Source organism: Hevea brasiliensis, chromosome 11 (genome assembly GCF_030052815.1).
Source record: "Hevea brasiliensis isolate MT/VB/25A 57/8 chromosome 11, ASM3005281v1, whole genome shotgun sequence".
In the NCBI taxonomy this organism is placed as follows: domain Eukaryota; kingdom Viridiplantae; phylum Streptophyta; class Magnoliopsida; order Malpighiales; family Euphorbiaceae; genus Hevea; species Hevea brasiliensis.
In genome coordinates this window covers 16,551,076-16,569,089 of record NC_079503.1, presented here as the reverse complement: position 1 = coordinate 16,569,089, position 18,014 = coordinate 16,551,076, and the positions used below count along the sequence as shown (strand labels likewise).

Here is an 18,014-nt window from a genome sequence, read left to right as displayed (position 1 = left end):
CACATGGTTTCTAGTGAAGGCATTCAAGTGGATCCCAAGAAAATTGAGGATGTAATTGATTGGCTTAGGCCTACAACCGTCACTGAAGTGCAAAGTTTTCTGGGCCTAGCTGCTACTATAGGCATTTCGTGCAGGATTTTTCCAGGATAGCAGCTCCCTTAACTAAGTTAACTCGGAAGAATGTTCCATTCATTTGGATAGATGATTATGAGGAGAGTTTCCAGAAGCTTAAGGAGTGTCTAACCACCGCCCCTGTGTTGATACTACCAATGAGTGGTGAAGGATATACTGTGTACTGTGACGCCTCCAGAGTTGGCTTAGGGTGTGTTTTGATGCAGAATGAAAAAGTAGTAGCTTATGCTTCAAGGCAGCTGAAGAGGCATGAGCAGAACTACCCCACCCATGATTTGGAAATGGCGGCTATAGTCTTTGCACTAAAGATTTGGAGACATTACCTGTATGGTGAAGTGTGCGAGATATACACCGACCACAAGAGTTTGAAGTACATCTTCCAACAAAAGGATTTAACCTTGAGATAGAGGAGATGGATGGAGCTTCTAAAGGACTATGATTGTACCATCCAATACCACCCTGGGAAGGCCAATGTAGTAGCAGATGCTTTGAGCAGAAAATCTTCTGGCAACTTGGCGCACATATCAGCAGATGAGAGACCGTTGATTCAGGAAGTACATAAGTTGATGGATCAAGGTCTGATCTTAGATCTTTCAGATGAGGGGTTATTGTTGGCTCATTTTTCAGTGAGACCAGACCTACGAGACAGAGTTAGAGTTTCCCAGCACAGAGACCGGCAATTGATGAAGATCATAGAAAGAGTATAGTAGGGTGAAGGTGGTGAGTTTGGATTTGCCAATGATGGCGCTCTTATGCAAGGTTCTAGAATATGTGTGCCCGATGTGGACAATCTCAGAAATGAAATCATGCGAGAGGCACACTATACACTGTACAATATCCACCCAGGCTCCACCAAGATGTACCATGATGTGAAAGATAGTTATTGGTGGAATGGCATGAAGAGAGACATAGCAGACTTTGTGTCCAAGTGCCTGACTTTTTAAAATGTGAAATTTGAACATCAGAGGCTGTCAAGGAAGCTGCAAGAGCTCCCTATCCTAGAATGGAAGTGAGAAATGATTACTATGGATTTTGTGACTGAGTTGCCTCATACCACGCGGGGATATGATTCGATATGGGTAATTGTAGACCGACTGACTAAATCAGCTTATTTCTTGCCTGTGAAGATTACATATTCTGTTGCACAGTACACTCGGCTCTACATTCGAGAAATAGTCAGATTGAATGGGGTTCCTACTTCCATAATATCTAACAGAGGGCCCCCAGTTCACTTCTTGATTTTGGAGAAAGTTACAGGAGGCACTTGACACGCAATTGAACTTTAGTACCGCTTTCCACCCTCAGACAGACGGACAGTCCGAAAGGACAATCCAAACACTGGAAGATATGCTCCGCATGTGTGTTTTGGATTTTAGAGGTCAATGGGATGATCAGCTACCTTTGGTAGAGTTTGCCTATAACAACAGTTATCATTCCAGCATAGGGATGGCACCCTATGAGGCACTATATGGTAGAAAGTGTAGGTCTTCTCTGTGTTAGATGGAGATGGGAGAAGCAAAGGTACATGATGTAGACCTAGTGCAATACACTTCAGAGATAGTTCCTTTAATTAGGGAACGATTGAAAATAGTTTTCAGCAGGCAGAAGAGTTATGCAGATCCTAGACGGAGGGATGTAGAGTTTGCAGTAGGCGACTACGTATTCTTGAAGGTTTCTCCGATGAAGGGAGTCATGAGATTTGGGAAGAAGGGCAAGTTGGCACCTCAGTATATTGCACCTTTTGAGGTTACTAATAGAGTTGGAGCAGTTGCCTACCGGTTGGAGTTACCACCCAACCTTTCTCATGTTCATCCTGTATTCCACATCTCCATGCTCAGGAAATACATACCTGATCCTTCTCATGTGCTACAGCCGGATGTAGTAGAGCTGAAAGAAAACCTGACGTTTGAGGAGCAACCTGTAGCCATAGTGGACTACCAAGTGAGGCAGCTAAGATCAAAACAGATCCTTATGGTTAAGGTTTTGTGGAGGAGTCAGTCAGTGGAAGAGTGCACCTGGGAGTCAGAGCGGGACATGCGTAGCAAGTACCCTTATCTATTCAATGTGTAATTCTGTACTTTATTCTGCCTTGTGTAAAATTCGAGGACGAATTTTCTATAAGGGGGGAAAAATATAATACCCCTAATTTTAAATTTATTATTTTATGAGTAAATATTAATATTTTATTTTATTTGAATTTTAGGAAATTATTTGAAATTTTTCAGATTTTAGAAATCGGGTTTGATTTTTCGAAAATATAAAACTTTGATGATTTTTAAAAATTAATTTAAAGACCATGCGGTAAAACTAAAAATATATTTGGACTCTACGAATTTTTCTGAGTTTTTTAGAATTTTTTCAGAATTTTTAGGCCTCGTTTTCGGTTCCAAGGCAGAGTAAAAATTCAAAATTTTGTATCTTAAATCGGACCGATCGAATCGAATCGAATCGAACCAAATCAGATCGGTCGAATCAGACCGACCTTTTCTTTTTCTTCTTCTTTCTCCCTCGCGCGCGTCCGACGTCCCACCTTCCCCTCCCATTTTCTCTCTCCTCCCTCCTCCCCACGCAGGCCAGCCACCGCCCCAGCCTCCCCACCTCGCGGACGTGCCGCCCCAGTGCCTCCCCATTGCCGGCCGCCGCTAGAACGCCAGGAAAATGTGCACGAAGTCACGCAACGAACAGCGCGACTCCTCGCCTTCCTGGCCGATCTGGCCACCGATTGGGCCGGGTCTTATGTCAAACACCATCTACACCTCGAGAGCTTTCCATAGATACCAAAAACACTAAAATTCATCGAGCAATTTGCCCAATTTTTGTCCAGAAAGTTTTAGCCCATTTCAACTTTTGGGCTAGATTTCTCACAAACTGTGAACCCCACGAGAAAACCGAGAGTACCAAAGCGCCCCACTCGTCGAGAGCTTCACGGTAATATAAATTTCGAAATTTTTCGACACCATTTTTCGTGGGTCCCATGAAACTTCATAGTATTTTTCCGAACATTAAATGAGCTTAGAAAATTCTGTAAAAATTATATACTAACCCCCGTGTTGTGAGCTTCGTGTAGGTACCTTCAATTCGCGAAAATTTGACGGTTGCCTGGCTACTGAAAAAGTCTTGGAATCGGATAGAGATTTTGGCTACCCCACCATTGTCAGACGTTCTGAACGTGTTCCCAAGATCTAAATCGGCATAGGTAAACCCGAACCTTACTTTTTCTTAATTTTCTAGTGCTTGAATGGGATTAAAAATACATAAAATATTCGTGGTAGCTCAGAAAATTATGATTCTTTTTGCATTAGCTTAGTAATATTGCTAAGGACCGTGGGGCAAAGTTTTAGAATTTTTAGAGCTTATTTGGGTAGTTTTTGCAAAAAGGGTCAATTATAAGGACTAAACTGTAATTTTACATATTGTGATTGATGACTGTTTGGATGGACCCAGGAGGGGCTGTGTGATATGATTGAGTTGTGGGTGTATGGTTTATGGATATAGAAGTGCGTTTTAAGCCCTTTTACATGTTGGGTAGGTCCGAGGTACAGGGGAGACTCTGCCGGATTTTCAGTACGACTTAGGACATCTTTGGTCTTTTTCTTAGTTTGTATTTAGTCAAATTTATTAAATAATTGTAATAAAATTGTCAAGTGAGCCAGGACAGCCTTCCTCCTCTGCCCAGCCGCCACAGTGACTTCGAATGAGTCTGTGAGTAAAATATTAATTTTAATTATAATTTCGATATTATTATATATTCAAGCATACCCATGCATCACTTATAAATATGTATCTATGTACTTAAACTCTAGGCACGTTTTATGTTGTATTCACAACTGTTAAAGTGTCATGGATGTTGTTGTGGTAATTAGGAGTAGTGTGCGTGAGTTGGCGTGCGTGTGGTGTGGTGTTGGCTATAGACAGGACGGGTAGACACGGCTTGAGATCTTTACTAGGACCCGGTCCTTCGGGGTAGACACGGCTTGAGTTCTTCGCTGGGACCCCGATTTGGTTTATTAAGCGAAAGTCTGGCTTTAGTTCTTTGCTGGCACAGGTTGGATAAAGAGGGCTGTATAGGAGATCAGCTCCCATATATGTATTGTTTGACCTTATCGGGTGTGTGAGTGCTCCAGATTACCTTTTTGCTATTATGATATGAAAATATTAATGATATTGCATTTCACTCTACAGAGTGCATTAGCTTTAGATAGCTATAGAGATTATGGTTAAAATTGATATTTTACTCTCTGAATCGAATGCTCACTCATGTTCATTATTTTCCCAAGCTACAGGAGGATTATTGTTGTGGTTAACCTGCTTTTCTTTTTCGTAGGTCATTTATTAATGTTTGTATAATTCTGTTAACTCCTAGAATTTTCGCATGTGTTAGCAATATTTATTTGATTTGGGTCTGTAATATAATTTACCATTTTGGACCTGTAAACTTATTATATGCATGTATGTTGGACTGGATGAGGGAGCTGAGCTCCCATTTGACTTCATGTTATTATGAGTATGTGGAGGGTGAGCTGAGCTCCCCAACTGATTATATATTATGTTTACAGGTTGAGTGAGTCAAAAACTCCCCATTAAAAGGTCCATTTTATAGCCAGACTTTGTCCGGTTGAATTCTTGAAATTGGGCCCAAATGGGCCTTAGAGTTAAGTTGATGAATAGTTAGGCTTACTATGGGCCTCGGGGGCTTTAAGCTGGCCTAAGTCCTAGTGCCGGTCCGACTCATAGGTTAGGTCGTGACAATATGAGTTGTTACCCTATGTCTTAGGGTCACTTAGGTTCAAAAATTACAATTTTTCAAGTTATGTAGGGTGAGTTATAGTCAATTAACTGACCTGGACTCCTGAACCTAGTGTCTTCAAGATTTCAGGTTCAGGTTAGTGTCTTTGATTCCCAATTTAGGGTTCCTACACTCAAAATTTGAGGAAAGTTCCTAAATTAAAGTTGGAGTTCTATTTCTTAGGTTTTCAGAACAGTTTGGCTCATCCCAATTGGAGTTTCCTAGTTGGAGATATGATTTAAATACTGTTCTGGGGTCAAATGGCTATTTAGCTCAATTTTAGGATTTGGGATACTGATTTGTCCTACCAGTTTGGCCAAGTTCCATTACGTTCTGGATTTTTGTCAAAACACCAAAAGTGTAGTTCTAGGTCTTATAAAAATTTTGGCTTTAGTTTCACTATATTTACATTTTTGTGGATCATGTTATAACATTTTAGCCAAATCTAGTCGGGTAGGTCTAAGTCCATAATTTCAGGTCAGTTTTGGTTCTGGTTAGAATTGTTGATTTAAATTTTTCTAGCAAATTGATTGGGTTAGAGTCAGAATTGGGCTCTGTGTTCTTCATGAAAAATGTGCTCCTATGTCTAACCATTCCAATAGTTCAAGAATCAAGTCATTCTGACCTTCCTAGAGTGAGTTATGGCTATTTGAACATTTACTGTTTATATAGTCATTTTTCCAGGTCTAGCAAGTGGTTACCCGGATTCAAGCCAATTTTAGGTCATGTTAGGTTCAGTTTCTGGGCAGAGTCTCTGCATAAAAAATGTAGCTGTATGTCCTAAATTTTATTTTCAATTGGCCTCACACCAATTGGAGTAATGTGGCTCTACTTATGGCCACATAACCGTGCTGGACTCATATGTCCAGAATCCTGCACAGAAATTCAATACTTTCAATCTTAATTCCATCTAACCACCAAACTTCAATTACATTTATGGCACTTCAAATAATCAACAATCAACCTCAACAACATCAATTTCAAGCCACAATATTCCCAATTTAGGTCAAAACCCTAACTTCCAATTTCATAATTTCACTTTACACATGTAATTCATGATCTAACTCATTTATACTCATCACATGCCATCACTAATAAGTTTAAAACAATTAAAAACATCAAACCATCACTATCCCCATGGCTACCAAAATTTAGGGTTCCATTTACTCATGGTATTCTTTCTAATTTCATGAAATTTTAACTTAGGTTAACATGCTAACCATACTTGGAGAAGAAAGAGAGCTTAGATAGTGCACTAACCTCACTTGTAACCAACTTGACTTGCTAGAACTTCAAATTTTCTTCAATTCTTGGTTATCTACGGCTTCCTCAAGGTTTAGGAGTAAGTTTTTGTGAAGACAAGTATGGGTTTTGGTGTGTAAATGGAAGAAAATTCAAGGTTGAAAGCTTGAAAATTAGTGGAGGGTTTTTTCATGGGATTTGGCCATGGTGGATTCAAGAAGAAGATGATGAGCTTTTTGGCTAATTAAATTAATTTATCTCTATTTATATGTGGTTGTCTAATTTCTATTGGATATAAATTTTAATGATGTCATTTTGACATCATGCTTATGTCATAATTAACATTATATTTTTATTTCTTTCTTTTCTTTCTTTTCCTTTTCCATTACACAAATTCATGATTTTAATTTATTTTTAAAGTTTTATTCTCTCTCATTTTGATTGACATTTAGGTCAAGATTCAACACTAAGGGTGAAATGACCAAAATGCCTTTCGTTGTGTTCATCGAGTTATAATTGTCTTTACCGATTAGTATAAATTTCCTTGACATTCCTTTGACATTTATATTGTCATTAATCCTCATAAATTCTTCAATTTAGTCCCAAATATTTATCTCACGGGTTTCCCCACGAGTCTGAGGTTGGCAACTGTCTTCACAGTCGCTTCTCGTTAGGGTTACCCATCGCCAGGACCTCGGCTCCTTTAACCTATTTGCGCTTCGTTTCTTTTTTTTTTAATTTATTTTTTTGTCTTTATTTAATTAATTTATGACTCATTACTCTAATTTAAGTATAGTTCTAGATATCCCAACTGTCCAGACAAACGTTAGTCATTGGAATAGTAAAATATATAGAACCACCTAAAACGAGAATGTCACAATTGCCTTGAACCAGAACCTGCTAAAACCGCTAGAACTGGTCTAATTTCAATTCAATCCATCCTTTAGCCCTAAACTGTGATTTTATTTCGAAAGCCCTAGCCAAACATGTGGCTACGCTTAGTAAAGCATCATGAACTTTCAAAAGACTACATATTTTTCATTTAAAAAAAAAAAAAAAAAAAAAAACCACAAGGCACATATAGGAATCAAGAATTGTGATGCAATCTAGCTATAAAATGAGAGAAATTTACAATTCAATTTTTGAGTGTTATCATTAATCATTATTTAGTTTTGGTATTTTGATTCTCAGGTGCTTTAGAGGGCTTTTACAGTAGCTCTACTGTTCTACCTCCTTCATACCAAATTGCTAACCATGTATCTGCCACTGCTTTACTTCAATCTCGCCAATTTCTACTGACAAGGCGATCTAGAAATCAAGTTGCTCATGCTCTCTCAAAAGTTGGCTTGCGTTAGAGGACATCAAGTTGCCTATGCAGTCTGGATTTGTTTTTTTTGTTAATTTGATGCGCTAATTTATTTTTTTTTTTTCTCCCTGATTCGACATTGTTACAGTGAAAGAGATAACAATGTGTAGAGGGGGGGAGGGGGAGGAGGGGGAGAAACAGTAGGGAGTGAGAGTAAAGAAAGGGTATTTTAGCCATTATAAAATTTCTAGTCACTTGGATCACAGGAAAATTGCCTGACTAGCTAGTTTTTTGGATGGAGGGAACTTAGATTTGAATGGAAGCGAAAGTTAGAGACTAACTCGTTTAATTTTCAGTTTCTATCACCAGTATTTGAACTCCAAATTGTCGAGCAATATGTAAACTGAACAACATTGCCATCCTTTCGTAACATCTACTTCTATCAGCCCACTGATTCTTTTCACTGCACACTCTAAAACATATATATGTAAACTTATTAACCATTTCTTCCATCCATGGCTCACCAACTCGACTAAGCTATGGCACGAGACTAAGAGGTGCTCACGAAAGATATATCGTCCCAATTGGCAGCGAGATTGCCTAGTTGGCCAGCCAATCCACTCTGCTATTCGCTTCCCGGTAAACATGACTCGCAATAATCTCCCAATCTTAAGAACATAACTTCGAATCGATTCTGCCAGCAATTGACAGTTCACAGGGACACTTCCTCTACCTTGAAGAATTGCAATAACCTTCACATTATCCCCCTCAACAACCAACTTTCTACACCCTCTATCCCAAGCCAACTTCATTACTTCATAAATAGCTAACTCAGCATGGGTCACAAAGCAACGACCAAAGAACGAAGCAAGCCCTGCCCGCCAACATCCCTGGCTATTATTCTTCAAAACCAGAGCTTAATTGCTAAAATTGGGAAAATTTATAAAATTTTAGTTAAAATTAAAAATAGCAATTTTTTGTTCTTTTTCCCCATCTTTTGTAAAGGTAATTTCTCAAGTAGGAAATTGAGTACTAGCAGAATCCTTCCAAGTCAGAGAATCCTTCCTCTCATCTGGATCGTCCATCCCATGCAATCAAGGAGATCGAGTACTAGTACAAAGAGATAATCTCTCAAGTTAATGCTGTCACTCAAACAGGCAATAACGATGATGGTGCTATTGAAATGGACTTGTACTGATTTTCAGATTTAGACTGAGTAATTGATGCAGGTATTGGGTAAACAGGGGTTTGAGTTTGGGTTACTTGGGACAGCGAGAGTGAGGTTAGGATTTGATGGGAAGCGAAAGCAAAAGAAGAAGATAAAAGAGAGGGTAAGAAGAAGAAGGGGCTCAGGAGAGAGAATTTGTTGGTGTTTGTTCTCTATCTTCCAAGCATTCAACAGAGATGCAGAGAAGAATGTAATTGTTTTAGTTAATTTAGAATGTAGTTGTTATAGTTAATTTTCTCCAATTTTAATATAAACATAAATCAAAGACTAAATAGTTCAGTTTTCAAAATTTAAAAACCAAATTGTTATTAGCCTTAAAATTTGAAGACTAAATAATAAATTTTTTAATAAATTAATAAGAGTTTTTGCGCCAATAATTTTCAACCTACCTCTCATCATATGAGTACAAGACACTCTTTATATTCTCAATATTAAGGGAAGAATAACAGAATAGACACAAAATAACAGAATAGACACAAACCATCAAAAAGGCATAAAAGAGAAAATTTGATATGGTCCTTTTGTTATCTTGTATATTATCACGCCACAAAAAATAAGAAAATCATGAGGAATACAATCAATACAAAGAATATCTTGATCATCAGCCATCGGTTGGATGAAATACTGTTGAGATATCTGACCAGTTGGCCCTGTGCACCTTCTACATTTGACAGTGTCTCGTCCATGTTCTCATCAATCCTGCAAAGTCACATGGTGTCCTTAGTGAGTTGTTATTGTTGCTCAATCTCATAAATGGTGATAAATCTAAAACAGTTTCTCTCTCTTCATAGTAACTCATAACTCTAATATTCTGTTGACTTGTTCATCAGTATTTGGTGGATTTGGCTCCTCTCAAGCAGTTAATCTCTATTCACCTAATTCATTCACGGAAAGAAGGCCTTTTGTGGCACCAAACATATAGAAGCAACCAGCACGCTAGCCTCTTTCATTGAAAGGTAGCAGCACCCCAATGACTAGGAAAATTTGTTCCCATTAAGAGGTGCCCAAAGAGGGCATCCACCATTAAGAGAAGCACCACATATGGAAATGGAAACATTGAAACAAACATTTACTTATTAACCTGATTGCAAGCTCTCCTTGGTGTGAAACCATGGTTGCTAGTTGTGTAAAAATGTTGCTCAACTCATGAATTGTCGACTCCACATTGTGCAGAGCCTCAGCTCTACTTTGCATGTAACTGTCTTGTAGTGGAACCATCTGCTGTTGCTGTTGCTGTTGCTGTTGCCGCTGCTGCTGCTGCAAAAGTGGCTGTGACTCAACATCTGTCTGCTTGCTGGAACGGAAAAGGAAGACAATTTTAGTGGGAAATCAAAGGCAATTCCCTGTCGTCTCAAAAGGAATCCCATTTCAGACTATCAAGTCCACCATCCTCATCTAAATTATTATAACATTTGAAATCAGAGAGAAAATCATTAACAGTTCACAAATGAAACAGAAAATTGAAGTTCCAGGAATGAAGAAAACGAAGCTTCAAACAAAAAATCATGACATCACAATTACCAAGTATGCTGTCACATGTACCTGGGAAATAACTGAGATGAGGATGCAGAACCATTGGCCCATGGAGGAGGAGGAGGAGGAGCTGGTGATGCATTAGCTGCAGATCTGGAAGCTAGTGGACGCTGTCGGACGAAGGGATTTGTAGAATCTTTTGAAGCAGTTGAAGAAAACAATTGCCTTCGGTTCTCATGAACCTTTAGATTCTGTAAACATACAGAAGAACCCAAAGTATAGCAGATTAACAATATGAACGTCCACAGATATTTGCTGTGTTGAGCAGAAATGTCTAATGTACCTCTGTCCGCATTGTAAGGACTTCTTTAAACTCCTTTGTGGCGCTCATCAACCGGTTCTTCAAGTTATCAACAACAGTGGTTGAATGAGTTGAGGTATCACTTGAGATATTTCCGCTTTCGTTTTGGGAATTGCAAAGGAATTGGAGGTCTACAACAGCTGCATTAAGGGCAGTAATATCTTGCTTTATAACCGCTGTATGCTCTTGGATCTCTGTAGTTGGATCATCAAACATGGATGTTCTCTTTGCCACTGTTCAAATAAATAAATAATTTTAATGATGCTAATCATTAAAGGCTCCGCTGGTATAGCACAAAATGTATCCAATCACATAACAACCAACACTTTTCCAGCATCTATCTTAACACAATCCCTATATTTAATCTTTTATATTCAATCTAAACATAAATCCACAAAGCAATTGGAAAAACATAAGTCAGTCATCAAATTTAGAAATAAGAAAGGAGAGCGTGTGTGTGTGTGTGCGCGCGCGCACGAGAGAGAGAGAGAGAGAGAGAGAGAGAGAGAGAGAGAGAAAGAGAGAGAGAAAGAGTAAGATCAACCATGCTCATAATATGAAATTAAGTTCTTCAAGTCCATTAAGGTCATAGCACAAAGGGGGCTCCATTTGTAGCATTCACAGTGAGGAAGAATTTATCAACTAATAAGAGAAATTATTTGGCAAAGTTGCACTTAAATTAAGATGGTGCTAATTTCCTAAAACTTCTTGCAGGTTTCAAAGTGAAAGGTCTAGAAGTCATATACTATTTTGTAATTTTAGATCTATAGACCCTTTTTCCTTGTGCAACAGCTATTCTTAAACCCCCATCTTCTATACTATTGGCTTTTCATGATGCAGAATCACTATCTTGACAGAATAAAAAATCAACTAAACATTTCTTATTAATTTACAATTACAATGTTAAATGAGAGACAACTTAAGTTGCACACTAAGAAATGTAGCTTGACATTTGCAACTCCATAAATCAGTCTAAAATTTATTATTATTCCAGGAGGTTTTAGAAAGTGATTCCCCATAATTTTCACCAGACAGAATAAAAGAACAAAAATTATGCAGAGTCGGAAAACTAGATAGCACTAGCTACATAACAGACGGTAAACCAAAAAATCTTCAAGCTTATGTAACCCCAATCATGAGGAAAATGGAGGCATACCAAAGAATCAGTGTAACATGTATGCACTTTAAAAATTTTTGTTTTACCTTAAATTACCTCTTTAATTGCATCATGGATTGAGGGCTTGGCCTAGATAAAATTCAAAGTAATAATATGGACCATGAAACAATCTATATGTACCATCTGAATGTATAGAACTTATATTAACCAATTAAAACAATGTCATGGGTCAATCAAACACTTGAACAATATGTAATTAGTTTTCTCAGAGTTACCATACAGTCACACCATCTGTTGAAATTTTGCTTGGGTTAGGAAACTAATTGCAGAATTTGAGTTCTCTGGCTATCATTCTGAATTAGGGTTATTTTTCTACATAGACCTTAATACTTTAATAACTCCGCCTAAGTAGTTTGCGCTTAGCCGGTCCCAAGCCAGGGTAAAGGAGGAGGGTTGCGGTAGGTGACAACCAGCGTAAAAATTTCGTCACACCCTATGATATGGATTCAAATGATATAAACGTTGGGGCGTCCTCTACTAACGACGCGCTACATCGTAGCCCGGGTGTAGTGATAAATATGCAAGGGTGTAGGGCGTTCACCGAAAGCGACGCGCCATGCCGGCGCCTGGGTGTGGTGTTAAGTGAGCAAGGGTTCCCACATCATGGACGGGTGTGGGTAAAGAAGTTAGTCCATAGGACAGATAGTAGAACAAATAGTGGAACAAAACACAAGATAGATATAGAAAACAATAGAAGATATTATAGAAGGAGACCAATTAGGAAGGAGCAGGATAGGAGGAGGATCAGGGTTGGTACTTGGAATGTTGGATCACTTACAGGAAAATTAATGGAGCTTGTGGATACCTTGGAAAGGAGAAGGGTGAATATTGCTTGCATTCAGGAGACTAAATGGGTAGGAGAGAAAAGTAAGGAAGTGGGTAATTCAGGGTACAAACTGTGGTTTACCGGAAAGGAGAGAAATAAGAACGGAGTGGGTATAATCATAGACAGAACATTGAAAGACGCAGTAGTAGCTGTGAAAAGAGTAGGAGATAGAATTATACTAGTAAAGCTAGTACTAGAAGGAGAAACAATAAATATAGTTAGTGCTTATGCCCCACAAATAGGACTAGACAGTGAGAGTAAACAAAGGTTTTGGGAAGATATGGATGATTTAATGCAAAGCATACCGAATGAAGAGAATGTTTTCATTGGTGGAGATTTGAATGGACATATAGGAAGTGATAGGCAAGGTTATGAGAATGTTCATGGAGGTTTTGGTTTTGGCAGTCGAAATGAGGAGGGAAAAAGCATCCTGGATTTTGCTATGGCATACGACCTAATACTAGCAAATACCTACTTTATAAAAAGAGAGTCACATTTAGTGACTTTCAAAAGTGGGCAACATAGAAGCCAAATCGATTTCCTCTTAACTTGGAAGACAAATAGAGCTCTATGCAAGGATTGCAAGGTCATTCCAGGAGAGGCTTTAACAAGTCAATATAGGTTGGTGGTCTTGGATGTCAAGTTTAGGAACAATTCAAGTAAGGTTAGAAGAAATAGTGTAGCTCGAATAAAGTGGTGGGAGTTCAAAGGAGTAAAGCAAGTGAAGTTCAAAAATGAGCTTCTCGAGTCCGAAGTATGGAAGCTAGATATGGAGGCCAATGATATGTGGATACAGATGGCATCAAAGATTAGAGAAGTAGCTAGAAAAGTATTTGGAGAGTCTAAAGGACATGGACCACCCTCAAAAGAGAGATGGTGGTGGAATGAGGAAGTACAAAAGGCAGTGAAGAGAAAAAGGGAATGGTATAAGAAATTACCTAAATGTGATAATAATGAGGCATATGAACAGTACAAGATAGCAAAGAAAGAGGCAAAAAAGGCAGTTAGTCAAGCAAGAGCACAGGCCTTTGAAAAGTTATATGAGAAACTTGAAACTAAAGAAGGGGAGAAAGATATTTATAGATTAGCAAGGAGTAGAGAAAGGAAATGTCAAGATCTCAATCAAGTTAGGTGCATTAAGGATAAAGAAGGAAAAGTGTTGGTGAAAGATGAGGACATTAAAGAAAGATGGAGAAATTATTTTAATGATCTCTTTAATAATAGTCAAAATGGTAATAGCGTGAATATAGATTATAGAACAATAGAAAAGAATGTAAATTATACTAGAAGGATTCGATCTTTAGAAGTAAAGGAAGCACTTAAGAGAATGAAAGTGGGTAAAGCCTGTGGACCCGATGAAATACCAATTGAAGTGTGGAAGTATTTGGGAGATATGGGAGTGGCATGGTTAACTAAATTATTTAATAAGATTCTAAACTCAAAGAAAATGCCTAATGAATGGAGGAAGAGTATTTTAGTACCTATTTTTAAAAATAAGGGAGACATACAGAGTTGCTCAAACTATAGGGGAATTAAACTCATGAGCCATACTATGAAGTTGTGGGAGAGAGTTGTGGAGCATCGACTACGTCATGATACTTCTATCTCTCTCAATCAATTTGGTTTCATGCCCAGTCGTTCAACTATGGAAGCGATCTTTCTCATTAGAAGCTTGATGGAGAAATATAGAGATGGGAAGAAAGATCTACACATGGTTTTATTGATTTGGAGAAGGCTTATGATAGTGTTCCAAGAGAGATCTTATGGAATGTGTTAGAACAAAAGAGGGTATCTATTAGGTACATACAAGTATTGAAAGATATGTACGAAGGAGCAACTACTATTGTGCGCACAGTGGGAGGGGACACAAGTGATTTTCCGATCTCAATTGGATTACACCAAGGATCAGCCATAAGCCCTTACCTTTTTACATTAGTTTTAGATGAACTGACGAAACATATACAAGAGAGTATTCCTTGGTGCATGATGTTTGCGGATGATATTGTTCTGATAGATGAGACACGAGAAGGAGTCAATAGGAAGCTAGAACTTTGGAGAAGTGCTCTAGAGTCAAAGGGTTTTAAGTTAAGTAGAACGAAGACAGAATACATGCATTGCAAGTTCAGTGAAGGCCAAACTGGTGATAGGGAAGGAGTTAGTTTGAATGGGGTGGTACTGTCCCAAAGTAATCACTTTAAATATCTAGGCTCAGTCCTTCAAGTAGATGGGGGATGTGAGGAGGATGTTAGTCATAGGATTAAAGCCGGATGGTTGAAGTGGAGACGTGCCACGGGAGTTTTATGTGATCGTAAGATTCCCAATAAATTAAAAGGAAAATTTTACCGTACTGCCATACGACCGGCTATGTTATATGGTAGTGAGTGTTGGGCACTGAAAGAGTCGTATGCATCTAAGATAAGAGTTAGATAGATGAGAATGTTAAGGTGGATGAGTGGCCATACTAGACTAGATAAAGTCCGTAATGAGAGTATCAGAGAAAATGTAGGAGTGATGCCAATTGAAGATAAGTTGAGAGAAGGGAGATTGAGGTGGTTTGATCATGTGAAGCGTAGACATACGGAGGCTCCAGTTAGACAAGTAGAGCACATTAGGTTAGAGGATAGAAAGAAAAAAAGGGGTAGACCTAAATTAACTTGGAGGAGAGTAGTACAACATGACTTAGAAGCATTACACATTTCTGAGGAATTAACCCAAAATCGTTCAGAGTGGAAAAAGCGAATCCATATAGCCGACCCCAAATTTTTGGAATAAAGGCTTAGTTGAGTTGAGTTGTAGTTGAGTTGTAGACCTTAATACTTTAATAGCCCAAAAGGTGATAACCCCTAATCACACAGATATAACTCAAACATGCTCCCTTTCCAATCTAATTACTGTATTGACTAGCTTTCAAGCAATCTTGGGTGCTCATCCAAAATAAGCACAGATCCATAAGTCTTGACTGACACTTCATAAACAAATAGTTTCCTGCTACTACTACAACTAGCTATTGCAATAACCTACGAAAACACGGAACCAAATAAATAACCAAATTGTTTACATTACTCCCATCAATATCAACTTATATATCCTCTTTTCTGGCAAAATAAACCCATACAAATTATATGTGCTGCATCCACGAAGAAACTTCATTACCATACATCATGAATCCTCAAAACCCAAGTGGTGAAATCCCCTAATGATACGTAGTCAAGTTCAGGCCAAGACGTATGTTGCGAGCACCCCAATAGAATCTGGTCTTCCAGTTTACAACTAGCTCCCCCAAGGGTAAGAGAACTAAGGGCAAGACACGACCAAAGTCACCAGCCAGAATCTAGTCACCAGCCAGAATCTAGTCAACAGCCATAACCCAAACATTTATTTTAATTTTCTGCATTTCTCTATTCTGTTATCCATAGTGGTTGTTTCAAATCCTAAGTTATAGGAGATGATGCCTCCACTTTGTTTTCCATTTTTTCCTCTTGTAGGAGGTGGTTATTCTACCCAGCAGCTATTTAAAGAAGGCAAATAGAAATAAAAGCTCATCAGAATTTTATGCAAAGTTTTGAGTACTTCATACTCGAGAGTTCTTCGGGTTCTCTCTTACAAGCCCGAATTGCAGCCATAGGTAGAAAGAAGAAAACCCGTTCACATCACAAACCCAACCTACACCCTTTACAAACAGACTCATAACGAGATCCTTAGTATAAATACAAAGCCATTGTAAAATACGATCTTATCATAAAGAGGCAAAATGACAAAATTTATCAAAATGACGCATCAAAAGAAACTCACATTTGGCAAGTTTCGCTAGCTTCTGCGATGTCTGGTGGATCCCAAACCCTATCTTCGACGCTCGTTTATTGAACTCCGATTGAATCGCCACCGCGGATCGTGTCGCGTCATGCTTGGCGCTATTGCTACTACTGCTAGATGTCGCTGCATTGTTCGCCGACGAGAATGACTTCTTTAGCCTCTCCGCTACGCTCAAAAACTCTTGCGTCCGATCCCGATACGACAATTTCCCCGGCGCAACCGACATATCTACCGAATAAATTTTCTACAAGAAAATGAATTGAGGCCAAAACTGCAGCATAAAATTTTCAATTCTTATATGGAGGCATGAAAAGGTGCACAAGCGAATGCAATCGCAATTAGTTTTGTTAGGGAAAGAGAGGGAAGAACAAAGAAGACATGGCAGAGATCTGGAAACCCTAAATTAAGGATTAGATCGATGCATGTAGTGGTGATGAAACGCAAGCGTTTTCGCTGGTGAATGAAAAGCTTGTGTTAATGAAAGGAAAAAGGGACAGAATGGTAATTGGAGGAGGCTTGAACTAAGGACAGTACTCATGAAGTTAGCAGATTTTGGAGGTGGAACTGCACACACACACACACACACACAGAGAGAGAGAGAGACAGAGAGAGAGAGAGAGAGAGAGAGAGAGATGGAAGGGAAGGAAAAAATGCTAAGGTGAGAGCAGATCTAGATCTGCCTGAATATCTTTTTCGGGTTAAAAGTTTGGATTTTCTTTGCCCAAAACGCACCGTTGTAGCGGCCACAACGGTTCATATATAGTCGCTAGTTGCCTACCGTCTACCGGCTAACCACCAAACGTGCTACTGCCGTTTGCGCGCAAATTAAAGTGTGCCGTTTTGGTCTTTTGGAAGATGTTAAATGCACTAATACAAGGAATTTTTTAGAATAATGTTTCAAAAAAAGATAATGCAATTTTAAAATTATTTTTATTAAATTAGTGTGATGCATTTTATAGATGGAAAAGAAAAAAAATGTTGAATTTGAGAGAGAAAATTAATTATTTAAAATTAATATTATAATATTTGAAAAGTTCTTTAGATTTATTTATTATGAATTTAAAATATAATGCAATGAAATTTATATTCATATATTTTTATTTTAAATTTATAGTGAATTAATTTTATATAATTTTTTTTATAATATTTAATGTTGGTAGAAGTTAATATGTCTTAACCTTGTCATCATCCTGAATTTAGAAATGTAGGAAATAAATGAGATAAGCAACCTTTTATCATTTTGTCTTCCAATGTAGAATTCATTGCATCAAAGTGATAGCCTCAAAACAAAATCAAACATAAGAACTGAATCATCCGAATATAATATAATTTTCAATTAATTAAAAGGGTATTAAAATTTTGGAAACTATCATTATGATTATAATTATTTCTTGGATATTTAATGATAATTTCTGTACTCTTCAATTTCATTCTGACTCTTCCTGTCATGAGCTAGATATCGATGATTTGCAAAAGATGGCTTGTCTTGAGTGAAATTTTTATTGAGTGAACGGTTCTTGATTTACTGGAGATAGGGAAGGAAATGGATACAAAAGGAGCTTCACTATCCTTTTGCATATCTCTGATGTGTTCCAGTCTAGCAAAATATAATTTACTAACAAATGCAATGAACATGAAATGAGGAGACTCAACATTTCTCGCTTGAAATG

The 18,014-nt window shown here is 38.1% G+C and overlaps 1 protein-coding gene across 1 annotated transcript; it reads right to left on the bottom strand.

Moving 5' to 3' along the window:
- Positions 1-9,217: 9,217 nt before the first annotated feature.
- LOC110654434 (syntaxin-32) lies at positions 9,218-17,011 on the bottom strand. The gene is made up of 5 exons (XM_021810422.2): positions 16,324-17,011; positions 10,511-10,761; positions 10,237-10,418; positions 9,776-9,988; positions 9,218-9,393 (listed from the first exon to the last, which is right to left on the bottom strand). The coding sequence occupies exons 1-5, from the start codon at positions 16,568-16,570 to the stop codon at positions 9,234-9,236; spliced, it is 1,053 nt and encodes a 350-aa protein (XP_021666114.2). The 5' UTR covers positions 16,571-17,011; the 3' UTR covers positions 9,218-9,233.
- Positions 17,012-18,014: the final 1,003 nt, after the last annotated feature.

Excerpts from the sequence above, each read along its gene's own strand:
- LOC110654434 (XM_021810422.2), bottom strand. The coding sequence starts at position 16,570 with ATGTCGGTTGCGCCGGGGAAATTGTCGTATCGGGATCGGACGCAAGAG. Across the intron at positions 10,419-10,510 it reads TCCTTACAATGCGGACAGAG|AATCTAAAGGTTCATGAGAA; the intron begins GTACATTAGACA and ends GTATGTTTACAG. Across the intron at positions 9,394-9,775 it reads CAAGGAGAGCTTGCAATCAG|GATTGATGAGAACATGGACG; the intron begins GTTAATAAGTAA and ends GTGACTTTGCAG.